Source organism: Chrysochloris asiatica, unplaced genomic scaffold, assembly GCF_000296735.1.
Source record: "Chrysochloris asiatica unplaced genomic scaffold, ChrAsi1.0 scaffold00204, whole genome shotgun sequence".
NCBI classification, from domain to species: Eukaryota; Metazoa; Chordata; class Mammalia; order Afrosoricida; family Chrysochloridae; genus Chrysochloris; species Chrysochloris asiatica.
In genome coordinates this window covers 4,121,313-4,144,592 of record NW_006408722.1, presented here as the reverse complement: position 1 = coordinate 4,144,592, position 23,280 = coordinate 4,121,313, and the positions used below count along the sequence as shown (strand labels likewise).

General features: G+C 41.2%; 1 protein-coding gene across 1 annotated transcript in view; it reads left to right on the top strand.

The window, feature by feature from the left end:
* The window catches only part of N4BP1 (NEDD4 binding protein 1), a 101,922-nt gene extending 79,333 nt beyond the window's left edge, over positions 1–22,589 (top strand). Inside the window, exons 3-7 of the mRNA XM_006872574.1 lie at positions 8,048–8,178; positions 10,165–10,261; positions 12,483–12,590; positions 16,832–16,939; positions 21,821–22,589. Coding sequence (XP_006872636.1) covers positions 8,048–8,178; positions 10,165–10,261; positions 12,483–12,590; positions 16,832–16,939; positions 21,821–22,172 — 796 coding nt within the window. The 3' untranslated portion in view covers positions 22,173–22,589. The remainder of the gene's footprint in view (positions 1–8,047; positions 8,179–10,164; positions 10,262–12,482; positions 12,591–16,831; positions 16,940–21,820) is intronic.
* Positions 22,590–23,280: the final 691 nt, after the last annotated feature.

Genomic DNA, 23,280 nt, shown 5'->3' with positions numbered 1-23,280 from the left:
ATGAGTGAAGGCTTCCAGCTTGCATTAGTTTTTTTGAAAGATTTCAATTTATACTCAGACAATTTCTGGAGCTTTGTGTTTCACCAATTCCTTCAAAGTACCTTGGACTTCTTCCTTCAGTACTGTTGACTCTTAATCATATGGTAACTCTAGACATTTGTCCATATTCCTTCCATCATCTTTTTTTTTTTTTTAAGTTTATATTGTGAATTGAGTTATCGTTTACATGGGAGAACATCAGCTTTGCATTCATCCTGTCGTATTTTGTTTCATTGCAATGATTACAGTCCCCTCCATGTATCATCATTAAACAGCATTTGCTTCCATTCCCTCTTTTTTTTTTTTTTGAATGTACACTGAAGCACTCAGGATTATATAACCATTCAAACAACCGAAGGGTACACCCTGCAAACCTGCCCCCCCCCCAGCCACCAGCACACAGCCCCCTCCCTCCCTGAGTCCAGAGTTCCCAGTGGTTCCATCTCTCCACGTCATTGTCTCTGCCTCCATCTCTGGTGTCACTGCTTCTCTGGAAAGGGTCCTGAACTCCGCTCTTCTCCCTTGAGGGTCCCAGGGTCCTCTGCTCCTGGACTGCAAGATCAGCCACTCTCCTACTTTTGTCACAAAATATCTACCTTTACATTTGCAACACTTATAATCAGTCCTGATAGCAGTTATTCACCGTTGAACCACAAGAGCCCTATAACCACAAGAGTCCTATTCCCATCTCCTTTCACCAGCCCTGTCCAGACAGGTTGGAAACCACTCAGTAGAGATTCTACCTTCCCCCACACCCTCTCAAACTAGGCTCCCTCTTGAAAGCTTGTAAGCCTTTGTAGCCTGCCCCCCCCCCCATTTTGAGTAGCCAATGTCTAAGTTGCCCATCCCTGTCAACTCTGTGTACCGAGGGGACAGAAATGATCCTTGCTGTAAAGATTCATCCCCTCTTTTGAGCTACTACATCCATAATATAGGTCAAGTTCATCAGATTGTAGCAGATTACTCTTTTTTTTTTCCTCTTCTTTCTTCCTCTAATCAAGTTTCTGATCATCCAGCCATTGAGGCCAGGTCACATGGTATAAGTATGGGTGCTCTTCTTCCTTCTATCATCTTTTGATGCTTTTTGCATCATTCAATATTTTGCCGACAGAATCCTTTAGTAATACAGGTCTAGACTAATTTTTTTCTTCAGTTCTTTCAGTTTGAGAAATGCTTTGTGTGTTTTCCCATTTTGGGTTTCCAGGTTTTTGCACACTTCATTATCATACATTGTTTTCTTGAGCTGCCCTTTGAAACTCTGTTCAGCTCCTTTCATCATTTATTCCATGTATTTTAGTTTCTCTATGCTGAAGAGCAAGTTTGAGAATCTGACATCTACTTTGTTCTTTTCTGTCTTTCCTCTTTATAATGACCGTTTGCTTTTTTTATGTGTGATGTTCTTAATATCATCCCACAGTTCCTCTGATCTTCAGTCATTAGTGCCAAATGCATCATATCTGTTCTTTAGATAGTTTTTAAATTCAGGTGACCCCAGCGCATAATAAACAGTATGACTGTCTGATTCAAAATGGCCAATACCAACTCACTACTACCTAGGAGCTCTGGTAGCGTAGTGGTTACGAATCGGGCTGCGAACCTTAAGGTCAGCGGTTCGAAACTACCAGCCGCTCCGCGGGAGAAAGATGAGGCTTTCTACTCCCGTAAGGATTTACACCCTCGGAAACCCTGTACAGGGTCGCTATGGGTCGGAACCGACTCGACGGCACTTAACAACAACAACAACAACTACCTAGGATATCTATCCTTATGTGTTTCATTTCATTTTTGATGACTTCCACTTTTCCGAGATTCATACTTAATATATTCCACATTCTGATTATGAATGGATGTTTACAGCTGTTTCTTCTCATTTTGAGTTATACCCTATCAACAAACGAAAGTCTTAAAATCTCTGCTCCAATTACTAATCGAGCTGCGAACCTCAAGGTCAGCCATTTGAAACTACCAGCTGTTCCACGGGAGAATGATGAGGCTTTCTGCTCCTGTAAAGATTTACAGCCTCGGAAACCCTGAGCAGGGTCGCTATGAATCAGAACTGACTCCACGGCACATAATCACTTTAAGGAGACAGCTTTCCCAGCTATATTTTGAGGACCTTACCTTCTGACACTATATCAGGCAATGGTTCACTGCTGTTTGTAAAGTTTTCAGTTGCTAACCATTCTGAAGTGGTCCAACTCTCCCTCTTTCTAGTCTTGCTTAGTCTGGAAATTCAGTTGAAACCTGCCCAACATGGTGACCCTCTCATATTTAAAATACTAGTGGCATAGCTTCCAGCATCACAGCAGCACACAAGCCACCACAGTATGACAAAGTGACAGGTAAGGAGAAAAAAGAAGATATTAAAGGAAAATGTAAGAAAAGGAATAAAAGTAAATGAAGGGAAGGGAAAAATGTAAGAGTGCAAAGAAGGAAAAAAACAAAAACCCATGGAATGGAATGGAAAGAGAAAGAATAAGAAAGATCAGGAGAAAAGGAGAAAATGTCAGGCACCCAGGCAGCATTCTTGCCGGTCAAGGAAGTGGCATGGAGCAGGAAACCTGGTATGGTTTGACATGCTGTCCTGGTTGAGTAGACCATGGCAGGTAGCCATCTGGTCCCCATAAAGGGCAGCTGGGGAGTGTGTATCTAGTCTCTGAAGGGAGTTCTACCTGCCCAGAGTGCAATGGCCCAGAAGGAGTTCCCACTGGCTCAGAGAATGGCTGGAGTAGGACCAGTCCTGCACTGTTCATTCTGCTGGCCCAAAGAGGTGGAGTGTGTGTGCCTACAAACTCAACGTGGTGTGTACCTGGTCCCTGATCCTAGGTACAAGGGCTCACCTCCAACCTCAGGTATATGGGCTGTGTGGGAAGGATGTCATGGGCCACTGGAGGGAGTGGGGGCTGGCCACTGGGAGGGTGTGGGGAATAAGGGGAATGTTACATCTTTCTAGTCACCAGCTACCCATGTCGGGACTGGAACCATTAGAGCAAGTGAGTAGACAAAGCCAGTTACCAAGTTGTCATTATTGGACTGCTGCTTGTAATTATTCATAATGGCCACACTCTGTCAGGCTAGTTTGTCTTCATGTTTACTGTTCTTGTTCAGTTTCTTCTAGTTGGTATTCGAGTCACTTCTTTCCTTTGGAGCCTTGAGTTCCAGGTTTATCACCTGTATCTATTTCCGTTGGTTTCCTTACAGCGGTTCTGGGTAGCTTATTTGCCTCTTTAGCCGTCTTGCTGAAAGTCATCATTCCAATTTCTTGAGCCAAATAGTGATAAAAAAAATTTATGTCATGATTGTACTAGTAATTTTTTTTTTTCACTTTTCTGTATGTGGAAAGATTTTCCATTTCATAGTAAAGCAGTAGGAAATGCAAATATACAGAGTGACTATTGATAACAACTCTTCAAAAATCTTCTTGGAGTACATCTTACTCCTCACTTATCTACTGTCTCATTATCTGACATTTCCCATTTACGATAACAGTAAAAAATCTACTACCCGTCTATTTTGTGCTAACAGTGTTCATCTGACAGTAATGCATGCTGAGGTGAGGGTAATGCTGGCTATGATGATTAAGGTTATATGCCAACTTGGCAGGGCCATGATTCTTAGTGCTTTGGCAGTTATTTAATGATGTAATTTGGTGGCTACCCAAGGATGTCATCCTACATTTTGTGATCTGATGTGGCCAACCTCCATTTTTGTTTCATTCTGTTTTTGTATATCAACTTGGTCTTTAGAACCTAACAAGTTTAGAACCTAATAAGTGAGCAGTGGGTTCTTTTCCAGTGTGGTTTTCAGAGAAGTCACTATTGGGATTTGGGGTGGTGCTATCTAGCTGTCCCAATAGTTCCCACCCTACTACCATCAGTCACTGCACACTCCAAAGTATTCATTTCCCAACAATCCATAGAGTACCATTTCTTTTGAAAATCACTGAGTTAATGCACTAAGGCAAACCACAAACTGTGATAGAACATGCTTTAGTTCTTAACTGTTTTAGGGGGATTTGAATTTTTTCCAAATTCAAAGATACCCAGTTTAGTAGTAACACTTTTATTAAAGATGTGTTACCCTAAGGACAACCTTCTACTTAATTTTATGTATGTTATTCTGAAAATATATTCTACTTATTAACCCTTTTCTAAGTAAATTATTTCAATATTAATCTGAATTCGATTAGACCATAAATCTCATGAGGGAGCATGTGGGTCAATACTATAAGTACTGGGCTGCGAACTAGAAGGTATGCAGTTTGAGCCTGCAGCCAGCCACTCCACAGGAGAAAAAGGTGTACTATGCCAGCGAAGATTTTAAAACCTTGGAAACAATATACCGGGTCGCTGTGAGTCAGAATTGACTCAGCAGCACTTAATAAAAGCAACATAAATCCCACGAAGGGAGTAATGTGTCTGCTCTAGCATACATTGAGCTATCTCCAGTATATATGTTGTCCGACACAAAATAGGTATCCATAAAGATTTGTTGAATAAATGAGTGAATTAAAGACTTAAAGAAGATTGGATTTTTTAAAATGACTTCATCCATTTGCAATTTCATAGTTGATATTCCAATGAGTTATTCTGATAAAAGTTTAAGTGAGGCCATATTATTTAATCCAGCAAATATTTGGAATCTTAAATCTGAAACACCTGTTTTATAGATCAGACACTTATTATTAATGGTGTAATCTTCACAATAATTTGTGAGGAAAAGTTATCATTTACATAGCATGAAAGGGAGAATCAGAAAGGCTTAGAAGTCTTGTCCAAGAGGATACAGTTAGGAGATTTGAGCATATAACGTCGGACGCCAAAGTCTCATCACACAGAAGCTGAGGTTGGGATTTTCAGGAATTGGCAATATTGAGTTGCTTAAGCACTTCTGAGTAAGCTAGGAGGAAGTAGCCTAAAGGAAATTAGAGCTCTTAAGCAATAGGATTTGTTGGTTTGAATCTTAACGTACAGCAACCAAGCCTGCCTATCACTGGACTTGTGCTTGTTTATTTGCTTCTTCAGCATGAGATCTGCAGCTCATACATATCCGACCCGTGAGAAAACACCCTCCTTTATGCTGCCAGTATGTATATCTCTATTTGGGTTTCCCCCTTGTCACCATGAATGAGTCAAATGATGAGTAAATGGAAAATTTGTGGTATATGGCTAGACGGCACGGTAGTGGCCAATAATACGTGGGCTCTGTCAGTCTGAAATGTCAGCATAAGAACACCTAACATCTCAGGTTGACAATTTTCCATGTAAATGAGGTTTGCTCCTTCCTCTGTCAGAACTGTGTATTTTAACCATTTTCCTAAAACATGGTTATAGGCTATTTTTAAGTGAAGGCTTTAGAAGGAAATTACGCTTTCCTGAGTTAACTCAGGGTTTTCACGATCATCACACTGCCCTGTCTGGTTCTGACTGCTGTGAGTTGTTGTCACATGTCTGTTGCCTGTCTCTCTTCCACTTTGGATACCCTTCCTTCTGGTAGACTACCTGCTGTAATATGGGAAGCAATCAGGTGACACAATGTGTTGCCTGTTGTACAGAAGCAGGAATGAATGTCTTGAGAGCCTGCATACCTGGCCTCCCATTTGATGCTTTTGGAGTGGGAGCCCCAGAGCTGTGGCCTTGTCAGTAGTGTGCTATATATGTGTGGATGTATGTATACTTTCTCTGAATCATAATTGACACTGTAGTTTAACCTGTTGATTCTATTTTGATTGTAGCGGGGTGGGAAACAATAGTGATGAAGCAAATATCTGTCTGTTCAGGATGCTGGAATTGAAGTAGAAAGGGTCCTTAGTGGACCTACTGTACTGTTTTGAGGACAATGATTTGGCTTCACTTAATTTTTTCCTGTAGTTTTATGTTCTGAGTAAAATCTGTATGTTCTCTAGAATTTTGAGCAGCTGGTTTTAGTCCCAGCACAACTTTAGAGACTTTTCAGGGTACCAAAAAGTGATTTAATCACTGAGCAAAACACTCTGGAAATTAGTGTTGAAATTTAATTTCAAGAAACTGCACTTCTCCCCACTTTGAGCTTGCTGTGTCCAAGGCAGCCAAGTTTTCATCATATTTGCATTTCCCTTAATTTCCCTGGTGATCCAGTGAAATGGAACTCAATTATTCTACCCCCACCCAGCTTCTGGAGTCCTGGTGTGGCTCTGTAGGATAAGCACTCAACCACAAGGTTAGTTTGAACAGCAAGGTCTATGGTTCAAACCCTATACTGAGTTTGGAAACCCTATACTGGGTCACTGTGAGTCAGCACTGACTTGATGGCACTTTATAGCAACCCAGCTTCTACTGCCATCAACAAAAGCATTTAAGGTTAAGAGGAAAGGGAATCGGCACACTTTTTCAGCTGATTATAAAGGAGGCACTTTACAGTGCACTATTTCAGTGCATTTCCTTTTTTTGTTTTTGTAATGTTTTATTGTGAATTATATGGTAGTTTACATGAGAGAACTTTAATTTTACATTCATTCCATCGCATATCATCTCATTGCCATGGTTCCAATACCCTCCATGCATCATCAAGCAACCAAAGGGTATATCCTAGAAACCCGCTCCCTACACTCCTCCCCCCCACCCCCCTTAGTTTTCGGCCCACAGTCCCTTTCCCTCTCTGGATCCAAAGTCCCCAGCCGCTTCATTACTCCACGTCATCGTCTCTGTCTCCATCTCATGCATCTCTGTTTCTCTGGGTCGAGTCCCACTCTCGGCTCTTCTCCGTTGATGGTCCCAGATACCTCCTCCGCTCCTAGCCTGTAGAATTAATCACTGTCATGAGAGTGTCTGTGGTTGCTGAATCACATGATTCATAGCATCTCAGTTTTCGATTTAGGTCTTTTCTTTTTCATTCTAATACCTGTGGATAGTAACACTAACAAATGGATTACCACTTGGAGAATTTCAAAGTTTTACAAACTTTTGTTTTAAGCTTCAGAAACTAAAACAACCTTTTTTTCCTAGTCTGAGATTTATCATTGAACCTTTTGGTGTGGGGAGCATTTTTGTAATATCCTCTAGACCAACTCTGGCCCAACGCCTGTGTTTATAAGCCTAGATCACCATGATATGTGATTTGTATGTGACTGTCTGCAGGCCTTCACAGTGCAGCAGCCGAGTGGAGTCATTGCAGACAGACTGTATGCTGGTCATATCCATCTGAATCTCATCTATACTAGTTCATGTCATTTTCTCTGCTTTCTACTCCTTCAGCAATGAATGACACCTACCCTGGCCCCAGTTTGAGTCTTGCCCTCAGCTGGTTTTTTGTAAGTAGGAATCAGCCAGGTCTCTTCATTCTCCAGAAAGGAAACTGGGCCTCCTGGAGCCAGAGGTGACAGCCCCTTTGATCCTGTCACATCATAGTCTGCCCTCTGACATGGGCAGGCAGAGGGAGTAGTCATGACCACAGCTGCTACCTCATTTCTGCTTCAGCAAAACATTTCTTTATTAAGAATTACAGAAGAGTGTTAGAAGTTGATGACTAATCAGAACTTTAAAATTTAAACTGTACTTTTTTTCTTATTTAAGAAAATAAAAGTACAGTCAACTCTACTGTTAACACAGAACTCAAACTGCCTTCTATCATGATAGTACACTCAGTTAAATGAGCAGAGTACAAGAAAAACTGTAAACCTGTATTAAGAATGGCATCTCCTACACTGCATTTGGAGTCCTGGTGTGACATGGTGGGACCAAACTTTGAACTACAAGGTTGGTGGTTCAAACTCACCATACCCTTCTTGGGTATGAGTCGGAACCAACTTGACAGCACTTAACAACAACAACAAACAATGCATTTTCTCTTGGCTTTGCAAAGTGGCGATCATGTAGTTAATGCCCCCCAAAAGTAAAAATGCTGTTATTAAAGGGAGCTGTGTTCTAGTTGTTTGTATTACATCTGTGTAGATTTTACATGTTCATTTTTCTTGGAAACAATATGCTTTAAACATGCTTAACTGAAATAAATTGTACTTGTTTTCTTGTAGACATGGTTTGAAAAAGTTCTTTTCTTGTCGTGGAATTGCTATCGCAGTTGAATATTTTTGGAAGCTTGGAAACAGAAACATCACTGTATTTGTCCCTCAGTGGAGAACAAGGCGGGACCCGAACATCACAGGTAAGACGTAAACATCTCCAGATTTCTGATTAGATGTTTGATGAGTTGGTTTATAATCCTCACACACACTTAGACTACAGCCATGTGCCATAGATAACAGGTTTTTTGTTTGTTTTTTAAATTATAAATCGCTTATAATTGTCATTGCGTGAATCTGCCCTGTGCTTGTATTATTTCACTTTCACTGATACTCTAGTGATCTCAGAATTCTAGTGAAGCATCAACCCTGGAGCCTTTTAGAACATAAGACATTCATGGATGGGGGGTTGGACAGTTAATATCCCATTATATAAAGTTATATTAGAGTTCATTATATATCACAAAAGTCTTTGATTGGTCTAAAAAGTAAATTAAATACATCTTTTCATTAAGCTGGGTTTTTTGACTATTACTGAGTGTTGCTAAGTCAGCTCCAACTCGTAATGAGTGGCCCTGTATAAGACTTCTAGGGATGTAAGTCTGCCCTGTGTTTAGACAGTTTTTTAAATGACCACCTGATAAAATTTGGTATCCTCAAGTTTTCGAGTCAGTTAACTCATAGCGACCCCTGTACCAGGTTTCCAAGGCTTTAAATCTTTGCAAGAACAGAAAGCGTTAGCTTTCTCTTGTGAATTGGCTGGTGGGCCTGAACCTTGTGGTTTGCAGTTCAGTGCTTATTCTACAGAGCCACCATGCTCCCCATCCTCAGGTAGAATATCTTTTCTTTAAATAGTTTTTAATAGCTTCGTATAAATCATTCATTATTTGCATGGTACTTTGTGACTGATTTTCAGGCCACACACAAAAGATTAGACTTTATCATGAGTCATAGACTTCTGCTGTGGCACAGTAGGATCAGCACTGGACTGCAAACCACAAGGTCGGCACTTCAAACCCACCATCTGTTTCTCCAGGGTCACTATGAGTCAGAACCAACTCAATGGCACTTAACAAAAACATGAGTTGTGAAGTGCTCCAGAGAAACTTAAGGTTGCTGATTTTTTGGAGTTCTGAGAAAAAGTTTTAAAAAAATATGGGAGTTACTAGAAGTAAAGGTAGACTGTTGGGGTGAGCATGGCATCTACCCAACCCAGCACATTAAACAATGAACAGTGAAGTGGAAATGGTGAAACCAGACGTTTCCCATATAGCCCACTATCCCTCATTGTGGAGAGCATTATTTTGGCCTAACAGAAGGGCCTTGGGAAGTAAGACAGGTCCAATCGTTTTATAGTTATTTTTGTAGTTGGACCCCTACAAGAGTCTTACAGTCCTTGTATTTTGTGTGGGTCGTGGACGAGAAAGCACCGTCTTTGGGCCTTTCAGCCTAGGTCACTGGTGCGTTCTGGTGCAGGAAATGCAGATGTGGGGCTGTAGACCTGAGTGCTGGCTTCTGCTGGCTGTCTAAAATGTGTCTGTGGGCCTACTTTTATCTCTGTCACACCCACGCCTATGAAGATCAGTAAATATTTGTGTTGATTACTAGGACAAGTCAACTGGAGGGAGATATTTTACAGATTTTTTGAATTGGGACCAAGCTAACCTTTCTTGAATGGTGGTCGAGCAGGTCGGGAAGCCCCCACCTCAACCCCCACTGCTTTTGCTTCAGTGACTCGTCCCTGTTTTCCACCCCAGCCTCTCTCCTGGGGACTGTTGCCATCACTCTCTTTGTCCTCTACACTGCTTGTAGTGGGACTCAGAAAGAGTTCATTAAATGTGAGTTTATGGGTTTTGGGTTTTTTTTAAAGTTTAAACAGCAAATGAATTTAACTTTGTTTAAAAATAGCAAAATACATTGCCTTATCCTCAGTATAGTCCTTTATCTTTTTAGTTTTTGTTTAAACCCCATTCCCAGTGAGTTAGTAACTTTGAGTCTTCTCGACTTGATAAAGGAATGGTTTTCCACATCTCTCCAGATGTGAAACATTTGGGTGGATTTTCATTTGCTTAAAATGTCTGGGCAGTTAACCTTGTTCTGAATGTGTATTCAACTTATTCCATGAACAGAACAGCACTTCTTAACCCAGCTTCAGGAGCTCGGAATATTATCTTTAACTCCTGCACGGATGGTCTTTGGAGAAAGAATCGCTTCTCATGACGACAGGTATGGAAGGCTGTTTCCTTTCTAAGGTGGGGGTGGGATGATAAGTAGCCAATCACCTGTTGCCGTGGACAGCTCATGTGTGTTAGAACTCACTTCTTTATTTTGACCCAAGCTTTTAAAAAACTCACTTGATTCAGAATTGTGAATTTTAATAGTTATAGTCATGAGTGTTGTATGTTCAACTATCTTTGCTGTATGAGTTTAGGAGCCTGATCCAAAAAACTGTTGAGTTACTGTTTTAAAATGAAACATGGTTGAGAATTTGTAAGTAAATGTGGATATTTAGTTTTGGTGCATGCTAACAATAGGATTGGTATTTTGGTCTGACTTGTTGCAGCCTTGATATTGGTTTTCAAACTCTTATCACCTGGTGTCATTTGACCAGTGACTACATCTGTCACTGTAGTGCCTCCACACAAAGAAAGTGATCTCAGCAGCCTGGGGTGCTAGCAATCAGTTGCATTTCTTAGCTCAGAATGCTGCATAGAGCAGGTGTTGGTGCATCTGAGACTGCAAGCTTTCATCTGCACTATAAAACCTTTCTTCCTAAAAGCTTTACTGAGCGAGTGTCCCCCAAATCTGACGTGCAGGGACACATGATACAGATATACCTCTCGTGTAAGGAGTTTGTCTCTAGAGAAGAACACAAATAATCATAGAGACACCTGTGCTGTGGTTAAGTTGAGGTTCCACACCTGACCCATAGCACTGGGACTCATGTTTTAATCCTTCTCCAGTTGTGTGAAATCAATGGTAGCAGGTTCTGTTAGCATCCAGGAACATAAATGGCTACTTATTCTTTCCTCTCCTGCATTTACCGGTTTGTTTTCTTCTGCTCCGTCATACTCATAGTGCCCCCGCCCCATGTTTCTGCCTCAGTTTCCCACCAAGGCCCTCCACTGCAGAGAAATCAGAGTGGTTTGCTTGTTTGTGATCCAAGCTTAGTGAATGATAGCTGAAAGGGATGGAGATGAGAAGAGGATTAGGTGGGGGAGGGGAGGCTTGGGGTGACAGCAGGCATTTATTCCGCTAAAGGTCCAAAGGGCTTTCTCCCTCATAACCTTTGCTCTTCATCAGGCTGGTATGAGAGACCAGATCTGATGGGGAGAGTCCGGCCAGAGATCTGAGAGGAAGCTGAGAGAGTAGGGAGTACAGTGGGTGAGCAGAGCACAGGATAAGAAAGGACCGAGAGGTTGAGGTAGAGCCAGGGCACTTCTTTCTCCAGGCCTTTGATACAGGCTAGGAACCTGGGGGAGTGCTCAGGTAGCAAAGCAGGTTGGGCTCATGAAGATCCTTCAGGTCTGACACCACTGCAGCTTTGTTCTCATACTAGTAGAATTTGAATTCATTTGCATTTAAAAATTAATTGTAAAATGTTCATTAGTAAATCTAAGATGCTAAATCACATATGATTTACAAGGTATACTAGTATCTCCAAAACTAACGAGATTTATTTAAACTATTCACTGCCAGTAGTAAAATCAGTTTTTCACACTTTTAATAACTTCAGTGAATCTCTTAATTGTTTCATTATCTTTGTTTGTATTTTCTTAGATGAAGTCATCCTAAGAGGTAAAAGCCACTGTAGCCTCAGAGATTTCTCATTCATTAAGAGAGTGTGGACATGAATAATGCCCAGCAACAAACTAGAAGTTCTCCCTAATGCTTAGTTTCTACTACCCCTTTTCATCACCAGGTGTCCTTTGATAACTTGCATTAAAATGAATCTAACAGCTTAATAAGAATGGCACTCTAAACATACCTTGAAGTCAGAGCAAAAATGTGAACCTGTGAATTAGAAAATAAAAAAGAGAAAGGACTCTAAAGCTGCTTGTGCCAAGCAGTGAATCTCCAAACCAAAGCACTGTAATCTAGCAACTAAGGCCAGACTGTTAACTCTATTGCATTCTCTGCTCTGGACCTCAGGTAGTCTATCCTTTTGCCCCTATTTATTAAATATACATTCACTCTAGAAAAATTGATATCAATTGTAGTTGAGATCATAAGAGAAAGAATTAGATTGTATAAATTTACTAATCGCACTAATTTCAGAGGTATCCAACTTTTTTGATTGATATTCAGCCAGCAGGGGCATAACTTTTCTGCCTCCCAACCTCAGTTAAATTCTTAGTGATTTTCCTGTGAGGAGAAAATCTTTTGTTTTCGTGTAACTCATCTTCTTCTCTAAGCCAGGAATCATAACCTCTTTATATTCCCATAGGTTTCTGCTACACTTAGCGGACAAAACTGGTGGCATAATTGTAACAAATGATAACTTCAGAGAATTTGTGACCGAGTCTGTCTCTTGGAGAGAAATTATTACAAAAAGGTAATATTTTCTATTTCGTCTTTGATCAAAGTGCTTTGTTCTTAATTTTTTTTGTTTGTATTTTCCTACATTGGTCATGCAGAAGGGCAGTATAGGGGAGCAAAGTGTATAAATTTGCTCCCAGTCCATAGGATGCTCAGTCCCTGTGGGTAAGTGGGAGAACGCACAAAGCAGCAAGGCTAGCAAGTGATTCGTTGGCTTTTGGGTGCTCACTGTGTTCAATTTTTGAACCAACTGCTAGTCACAGTGGTGTATTTGGGTTGTATAAACTCATCAGGATATATATATATATATACATATGATAGCATCTAGGAGCTCTGCTAGCATAGTGGTTATGAGTGGGCTGCTAATCTTACGGTCAGCAGTCCGAAACTACCAGCAGTTTAGAAAGATAAGACTTTCTGCTCCCATAAAGATTTACAACCTCAGAAACCCTATGCAGGCTCGCTATGAATCGGAACCGACTCCCTGGCACATAATCACTAACCACCGCCAGGTGATGCAAACATTTAATGCACTTAGCTGCTAACCAATAGTTTGGATGTTCAGTTCCACCCAGAGGCACTTTGGAAGAAAGGCCTGGAAATATGTTTCTGAAAGATCAGCTATTGAAAACACTGCAGAGTGCAGTTCTATTTTGGCACAAATGGAATTGCCATGAGTTGGACTAGACAGCAGCTGATGGTGATGGTGGTGAAGGTGTGTGTGTTTCCATACATACCTATTCCAGGAGCAGGAGGCCACAGTTAACTCTGTTAAGTGGGTGATGGAACAGAATTGTCCTCACCTGGCCCTACCCTGATTCCCAGAAGACCATGGTAGCTCTCCCTTTCTTACTTAGATAGGTACTCAATGATAGCCGAGATTTCAGTTAAGACATAGGACCAAAATCAACATGCTGATGAATTTTCACTTCTTGGATGGGGATGGTGTTTCTGTTTTTCAATATCTCATGCTTTTCTTTAGCAGTTTCTTCATCTACTGAAAACATGTTTGAATGTCATCGAAAGCATCAAAATAAAAAGTTTAGCATTTACACCAAAAGTTTATTTGTAGCAATGCTATGGACAAGTCCAGCTGAAAACTGCCTTAAGATTGGTAAATACTGGCTTCTAGGATTTTTTGTTAATAAATATCACCTGAGCAATTACTTAAAACTAATAGTTGTGGTCTGTTCAGTGCCGTAGAGTTGTTTCTGACTCATAGTGACCACATGTACAACAGAATAATGCACTATCTGGCCCTGCACCATCCTCACAGTCTTTATGTTTCAGCCACTATGTCAGTTCATCTCATTGAAGGTCTTTGATCCTCCACTTAACCAAGCAATGATGTCCTCCAAGGACTAGTGCTTCTTGATAATGTGTCAAAAGTATGTTAGATAAAGTCTTACCATCCTCACTTCTAAGGAGCATTCTGGCTGTCTTTCTCTCAATGAAGCTTTGTGTATTCTATTGACAGTCCAGGTTATATTCTGTATACTTTACTAAGACCATAATTCTTCCATCTTTACTCATTGTCCAGCTTTTAGCATGCATATGAGGCTATTGAAAATACCATGGCTTGGGTCTGGCACACCTTAGTCTTCAAAGTGACATCTTTGCTTTTAAACACTTGTAAGAGGTCTTTCGCAGCAGATTTGCCCATTGTAACATGCCGTTTGAATTTTTTTTTTGGCAACTGCTTCCATGAGCATTGATTGGTGGATTCAAGTAAAATAAACTCCTTGACAACTTCAGTCTTTTTGCCCTTTGTCAGGGTGCTTCTTATTGGTTCAATTGTGAGGATTTTTATTTTCTTTATGTCGAGGTGCAATCCATACTGAAAGCTGTAGTCTTTGATCATCCATAAGTGCTTTAATTCATCTTCACTTTCAGCAAGCAAAGTTAATGCATAAATCATAGTTGAGATCATGAGGAAGAATTAGATTATATAACTACTAGTCCTCCTTTGATAATCACACTAATAATTTCAGAGGTATCCAACTTGTTTGATCTTCATCTAGCAGGAACTTAATTTTTTTGCCTCCCAACCTCAGTTAAATTCTTGGTGATTTTCCTATGAAGAGGAAATCTTTTGTTTTCGTGTAACACAGCTTCTCGGAACCTACCTTTTATATTACCATGGTTTCCTCTACATTTAGCACTCAAAACTGGAGGTATAAGTCTAACCAATGATAACTCCATAGATTCGTGAGCAAGTTTGTCTCTTGGAGATAAATTATTACAAAGAGGTGTCATCTGCATATTGAAAATGGTTAATGAGTCTTCTGCAACCCTAATGCAGTATTGTTCTCCATAAAATCCAAATTCTCAGATTATTTGCTCAGCATACAGATAAATAAGTATGACTAAGGACCAATGGCACTGAAGGCATCAGCCAAAAACAAGTTTCTAGGAATTGACAGAATACCAATTAAGATGTTTCCAAAAATGAATGAAATGCCAGAAATGCTCACTTGTCTATGCCAAAAAATTTGGAAGGCAATTATTCAGCCAACTAACAAAGAGATCCAGACCTGTGCTTATTCCAAGTAAAGATGACCCAACAGAATAAAGTAATTATTGAACAATATCATTAATATCACATGTAAGTAAAATTTTAAAATGATTGTAACGGTACATTGACAGGGAGCTACCAGAAATTCAAGCCTGGTTCAGAAGAGGAGGACATGGACAAGAAATAACATTGTTGACATCAGATGTATCTTGGCTGAAAGCAGAGAGATATTTACTTATATTTTGTTGACTATGCAAAAGCATTCGAACTATGTAGGGTATGTAGAAGAATGGGAATTCCAGGACACTTAATTGTGCTCATGCAAAACCGTACATAGACCAAGAGTTTGTAATTTAAACAGAAGGGAGAGACGACATGGTTTAAAATCAGGAAAACCATGCATCAGAGTTGTTTCACTGTACTTATTCACTCTGTATGTTGAGCACGTCATCTGAGAAATTGGATTCATTGTCCATGATGTGTCAGACATAAGTCATACAATGCCACAGATCTTAAAAAATGAAGCAATTATACCTCATGCCACGTGTAAGTCAAACAAGGTGCCTCTCTTGGGATTTCACAGTTGCCATTTGCCTGGTGTTTGGATTTTTCAAAAATTATTCTCTGCTATTAATACCCAGGTAGCATTTAAGTGACCCATATGCTATTATTAAACAGCTGATGGTGATAACTGAACTGATAATTGATGTTTAACCTTCTGGACACATTTAATCAGTCAGTAATCTTCCAGGACCCGATTGCTGGGTGGCACAAATGGTTAAGTGCTGGTCTGTTGTCTGACAGGTTGGCAGTTCAAGCCAGAGGCATTTTGGAAGGCAGACCCGGCAGTCCCTATGTAACAGTTTACTCTGTACCCTGCAGAGCCTCTGGGAGTCAGAACCAACCCAACAGCAACAATCGCAATGGTCTCTAGGACATGTTTCTGTTGGATTTGTGCTTTGGGCTCATTGTCTTCCTATTGCACATTCTCACCTGTATGCACAGAGGGTTTAAATGGAGGCAAGACTGGGGTTCTCAAACCAACCGATTAGCTTCAGAATTCCCAAAGGCAAGTCAGAAACTGAGGTCTGGGCATCAGCACAGGCTCTTGGACTTGTTTTTATACTTCATTTTCCCCAGACTTGATAAATAATGCCTTTTGACCTCAAGATTTCCTTTCTTCATTTTATCATGTTTTCCTTTTTTAACAAAAGACTACTCTGTAGGATAAACACTGAACTGTGAACTGTCAGGTTGGTGGTTCAAGGTATCAACTGCTCCATAGGAAAAAGATTTATTTAAAGGCTCAAATGGTCACTATGAGTTGGAAAATACTCAGTGGCACTTAAAAACAACAACTTTAATGAGTTTGTCTATAGACACTTTTATTATCAGTTTCATCTAAAAATGGAACCTGTTGTGTCCTTACCTGACAATCATTGATTCTTGTTTTCCAAAGTTATAGTCAAAGGTATATGAAGAGAGGAAACGATTTGCTAAGAAACTATTGCTGTGTAAGACTCTGTAAGGAACATGAAGGCCAAATCATCTAGTTTTTCACCCTTTTTTATTAGTATCTAAAGGAGAGAAATTAAAATGGTTTAACCTAGGCAGTTTTTACCCTTTAGTCAATAAAGCAATCTCAGAATTTATAGGCAGACATTTGCCGTGGAATCGGCTGGCTACTGTGAAATATTTTCTTAGTGATTTCATCAGTATTGCAATGGTTCTTTGTGTTATAGGTTACTACAGTATACTTTTGTTGGGGACATATTTATGGTTCCTGATGATCCTCTTGGAAGAAGTGGACCTCGATTAGAAGAATTTCTTCAGAAGGAAGTCTTTCTTAGGTATTTCCTCTTCCTGGTTGTATTTAAAAAGTGTACTCGAAGTTCTTGAGTGTTGTATGTGTGCTGTCTTTGAAGACTAAAGATAGCATTTTTTTTTTTTTTTTTAATCAATACTGATTTAAAGTATGTGAAAACTCGTCAAGCAAGCACCCCAAAAAGACCAACTTTTATTCCTGTGCTTTTAATCTCAGGAGAGGAAAGGAAGGGGGGGAGCAAGACATTTTTTTGTGGGTTTAAAAGACCAAGACTTCCAATCTGGGTGGTCACTTATTAGCAAATCCACTTAGGTTTGTTATGTGTTTGAATTTTTGTATTCATTTTCCAAAGCCATTAGATATGAATATGGTGGTGCTGTGGGTTAATGTGCTGAACTGCAAGGTCAGCACTTCAAGCTCAGCAGCTGCTCCTCGGAAACCCCATACAGGGTCACTATGGGTTGGAACCGACTCAATGGCATGTAACAACAACAACAACAACAACAACAACAAAAATACTTAATGTATTGATGCCTGAAACTATGGAACTGCCCTTTACTTTCTCCCATCACTGAATTGTGAAGCCAGCATTCCATACTTAATCTGAAATTTATTTGGTAGTGTAGGCTTTGTTTAGTTTTTTTTAGTTTGGAAGGGTTTTGATTTTGTTTGTAAAGGCACATTGCTCATAGCTGGTTCTATTTTCAGAATTCTCAGGCAATGGACACAGTTACCTAAAGTGTCCTGGAGACCCTGATAGCGAGTCATAGAGCCTAGTATCAGGCCTTTTCTCCCCTTTAAAACAAAATTATGCTGCACTTTATTTCCCAGCAGATATTTGCATAGGATGTTGTGGGGGTGGAGACTTAAAACACAGAGGAAGATGTATAACTTGCAACTTTAGAAGGCATTGAAATTGCACCACTGATGGTGTGTGTCTGTAACAGGATCCCTGGAGGCTCTAGGTGTGGATTCAGTGTGGGTGGGGATGGGAATGAGCTTTTCTCAGCAGAATCTTCCACAGATGAAAGCAGCCTGATTTCTGCTCCCTGGTCTTGGGAGTCATGTTTCCTTGGAGGCTTTGGGCTGTGTTATAGAGGTGGAGAATTTATTCCTGAGGTCATGCTTCTCCATCCACACCAAGAATCACAGCTATTTTATTTTTTATTTTTTTTATTTTTTAGTATCTGCCAGATGTCACTAACATCTTATTTTCCCAAGAATGTTGTCTTGGAAACCCTCTGCTGGGCTTTGACACTTGAGGCCTCTGTGTAAGTGTCAAAGCTCATGAGTCAAACTTCATGGAAAATGAGTTCTGGTGCCTTGCCCTCCCTGAGCAGCATGGCAGTGGGATCTGCCCCACCTGCCTTTGTTTTCATTCACCTGACAGCTCTTCACAAATGATTAAGAAGTGAGTGAACCTTTCTCCACAGAGGGATCAACTTTTGAAATTGGAAAGGTGCTCAGGTAGCCCCAGTTCTTATCTGCAAGCCTGATTCAGCAGGAAGTCTTTTGAGCAAAGTACATGCCCTGTACACACATCCATGTGCAGAAAAGTTGTGGGCAGTCACACAGAAAGGAGGGCCCAGTGTATGAGTCCATGGGGGTTTTCCCTCTGCCCAGTGGGGTTCTCTTGTTCTAATTCTTATCAGTCAGAGCCCCATTGCAAAAAATACGGTACCAACGATTCCTTCCACAGCCCGCTGTACTCAAACTGGGTTTGATAATCCATTGCAATGGCCACACAGAACATAGAGACAATACTCACAGTTATGGTGTACCTGGTTCTTGGTTCTGCTGCTCCTCCCCTCTGGTGTCCCAGCTTTTGTCTCCGGGTAGAGGAAGTTCAGTGCACAGGGGCCTCAAGGTACAAAGGATGTTCTTCCTTTCTTCATGGTAGTGAGATCCCATCCTGTTCTCTGAGGTGGTTTGTTTTATACTCATGCTGGAGGTTCAAGGTATTACAATTACAATGAACTCTGCTAACATCTATAACTGAATCATATCATCCTATCAAGAGCAGAAACGTTGTTTGGTGGTAGTTAACAGACTAGCTAGAAGAAACATTAGGTAATTCACTGCACCACAGTCCACCTCTTGGCTCTCCTAGTTATTGTCCCTTTCATACATGATGGGTTAACTTTTCCCATAACATTCATTTTAACTGAGCACACCCATGAAAGCTTGTAAGTCAGCCATTTCATGTCTTTATTGTCCACCCATTTTAGATATTCAATTTCTAAATAGCCTCCCCCCAACCCCCCATCAACCCAGTACTTTGGAGACAAGTATGTTCCTTGTTATGAAGAGTCCTCAGTTCATGTTGGAACTTTGGCCATCTGCATTCGTAAGCAAGTTTCAGTCTAGAGCAAGCCATCAAAGTGCAGCAGATTTTACACCAGTTTACAGTATCAAACCTCTTCTTTCATTTGGTTAGATTCTGGTCAATTCAGCCTTAGCCATCCTCCATAGGTTAAGCTTGGGAGTCCACACACACTCCTCCCTGCACTTCAGACTAGCTGGCCTCTTCACTCTTTCTCTTTCTCAATTCTAGTCCCCAATGGACTAAGATGGTTCCCGTAGGCTCAGGGGTCCACACAACTCCCCAAACTTCAGACCAGCCAGTTCTTCCTCTTCTCTCAATTAATTTCTTCATTCTCCACAACTTCACTCATCAAATGCACCTATGTGGTCACCAGGGAGCATACCAGGCTGTCTGCTTGCTGGTGCACTTTAACTTTCAGTCCTAGGATGAGGTTTTCTCTGATGGGCACAGACTTTGTATGCCTCAATGCATCTAACAGCAAACTGCTTGTTTGAAGTTCAAAATTTCAGTCATTTCTCTCTCTGCAGTTCTTTCCTTTAAACATCAGTCTTCTGTTCTCTGAGCAGTTCTGGGTTGGGCTCAGGTTCCCACCTAAGCCCCTTAACTCTATACACATGCTGCTGGCTTAAAATAAACCATGTTACTTTTGGGCAATTCATAACTCCCTTTTTAGCGTATCCAATCAAGTATAGATTAAAGGTGGGCTTATAAGCTCTTTGTAATCAAGATAACTGTATTAAGTCCCATCACATCAGAAGGTTTATTTTACAGTACTTGAAGGACTCCTTGTGTGGTGCTGTAGGATCAACACTTGGACTGTGAACCATGAAATCAGCAGTCAAATCCACGAGCAGCTCTTTGGAAACCCTTTTTAGGGTCGCTATGAGTCAAAATGACTCAATAGCACGTCACCTAACAAGCAGGAGAAACATTCGCTATCCATAGTGCAATCAGATTAACATACAAATGTTAGCCCTTTTAAAAATATTCAAGGACTCCTCCTTGTGTGGCACTGTAACATCAGCACTGGACTGTGAACCACAAAGTCGGTAGTTCAAACCAACCTGCTGCTCCTTGGAAACCTTATACAGAGTTGCTATGACTCAGAACCGACTCAACAGCACTTAACAACAAAGTTTAATTTTTTTCTCTGGACTGTCTCTCCATTTATGTGTGTATGGCCTTGGCCCTCTGTTAGGATAGATCCAATAGCCCCTGGCCCCCTATCAGCCATCTTGTTTATCTGGGTTTTGCCCCCGGTGACTCCACTAGCACCTTTTCTTCCCTCAGCTGCAGCGTGACATCTTGTGCCTTTCTTTCAGTCATTACAGATAGCAGCAAGTAAAGTAACCCTTTCAGAATAAAAAGGTTCACTTCCCATGTCTCTTCTTCTTTCTGTTACAAAATCCCATACTTCCACGAGACAGTGGCCATTGTAACAAATCCCACTTCTGACACCAACCTGCAAATATCGGACACCAACCTGTAAAAATATGGCACCAACCATTTCTCCCACAGCCCTCTGTACTCAATAGGGTTTGATAAGCCATTATAATGGCTGCACAGAACTTAGGCAGTGCTTACAGTTATGGGTTCTTATTAGGGAACTTAAAGGTTACAGTGCAGTATCAGAAAGTACTCAGGTATAGTTGTTGCAATCAGCTGCTGGTAATTGCTCACAGGTCACACTACACCATAAGCCTCAGCCTGGAGGCACTCAGCTCTAGCTCTGTGGTCAGTAAGTCTGGCATCCCACTTTACAAAGAAGCCTCCTGTCCAGAGTCACTCAGCTTTACCTGCTCCATGGCTGGGAAGCCTACCACTGACTCTGGTTCTTGGTGCTGCTACTGATGCTGCTTCTCCTCCTTGGCCACTCCTCTGAGGCCACAGCTTTTTGTCCCTGGGTTGAGGAGATTCACTGTGCAGGAATCTTGGGGCCCAAAAGAAGTGGTCCACTCTTGGCTCTTTGATGATAGTGAAATTCTCCCCCTCCCCAACCCCAGCATCTTAGATGGTTCATTTTATACCCATGCTATAAGTTCAAGTTTTACAGTTACAGTGAAGTCTGGTACTATCTACAGCTGAATCATGTCATCCTATCAGTATCTTCTCCCACCTTCTCTCACCCAGACCCAGCAAAGCAGAAATGTTGTTTGGTGGGAGTTACAGACTATGGCTAGAAAGCACATTAGATAATTCGCTACATCACAGCTATACAGAATCAAACTCCCCAGAAGAGTCAGACCTTGTTATCCATAATTTATGAATGCTCTAAGACAACTCTGTTACATGCTGATTTAGAAATAACTCAAACAACTGGCTGAGATAAGTCTTCATGGCAACAGACCAGGGAGGGTAGTACCACCTATCCCTCCTTCTCACAACCAGTCTAGAGATGCTAACAGTGAAACCCTCGTAAGTTCCCCATGGGCAGCTGATGTCACCACCTCCACTGTTGTCCTGTACATGGTCCATGCATGACAGAAGGGACACCTTTCACTTCAAGGTAAGTAGATATGTGAGGAGACTTTCTCATTTTATCATGTAACCTAACTCACCAACACTTGCTTCCATTCACAGAGATATGCAGCCTCTACTTAATGCCCTGCCTAATGTGGGCGTGTTTGACCCCAGCTTCAGAAGCCCTGGTGCCCAGGCAAGCAGCACCAGCCACCAGCCTCCAGCCCAGATTCAGGGAGCACCCCCTCCAAGCCACTGGCTTCCTCAGCAGCCCCATTGCCCACTCCTTCCCAATGTCCAGCAGACCTTGCCTATGCCAGCCCAGAGGTCTTCTGTGGAAACCAGTGAACTGAGGGACGCCCTTCTGAAGATTTTCCCCGATTCTGAGCAAAGACTGAAAATCGACCAGATTTTGGTGGCCCACCCGTACATGAAAGATCTGAATGCACTCTCTGCCATGGTGTTGGACTGAAGGAAGGCGTTGCAACAGTGTCCACAGGGGGCACTCAGGGTGGATTGGTGGAATTCGAGCCAGTCTATCCCTGATGAGAAGTACCATAATGTGAAGATACCCATTTCCCAGTGTCAACGCTGTTGAATTGTATTGAAAAATCATGTTTTCGATATAAAAGGATCTGGTGTTCTAAAACCAGCTGTTTTCTACATATAAATGATGCTGCTGTTACAGATTTACCATTTTCTGTAAAAGGAAAGTCTACATTTTCTGCCTGTTCAGAATTGTTTAGTAGCAGTTTATTCTTCAGTGTATTTACATTTTTATGATTTTTAAGCTATTTTCCTGAAAGCTGAAAATATTGACAAATGGATATGACTAGCCTTTCTAAATAAATATTAAAAAAAAAAAAAAAAATTTGCTTTCTTAAGGAAAGTAAGACCTCTTAAAGTATATTTTCTTAAAATGAGTATGTCATGTCCACAAACATGAAATATGCACACCCCTCATCCTCTCTGGCTCTGACAGCTGTGTCTGGAGTTGTAGGAATTGGGTTCCTTCTCTAGGGGAGCTTGCATTTGGGAGCCATGTCTGAGAGTGGCCCAGTGATACCACTAGATGGCATCTTGTGCCTATTTATTTGTGATGACCAGGGCACTATCAAGGTAGAACAACTGTAGCCTAACCCTTCTCCCCCGCTCTCAACAGAAGACGGAACTGGGGACCAGACTCCCTCTCCAGTGCTCTGATGCACCCACCAGAACCCCCATTGTTGTGGCAGTTTGGTGCCCACAACCATGAGGCATGCCTGATGTGAAGTTTGTCTGACTTTGCCAAAAACTTTTTTTTTTTTTTTTTTTTTAATTCTCAAGAATGACCCAAGCCGATAAATAGCACTAGTATTTTCTTTGGGGACCCCAGAGTCCTGGTATTTGTTTTTCCTGTGTTTGTCTGTATAGAGCCTGCCTCAGAAGCCCTTCCTGTGAGGTTTTCTCAGACGCCATGGCTTTAGTGCTGGGTGTGTTTCTGTGGTGCCCAAACTCTGTGTCCATGAAGTTCTTTTCTTGGGTAGTCCTGAATATTTCCACTGTCTCCTGGACCTTCAAAGCACTCTGTATTTTATATG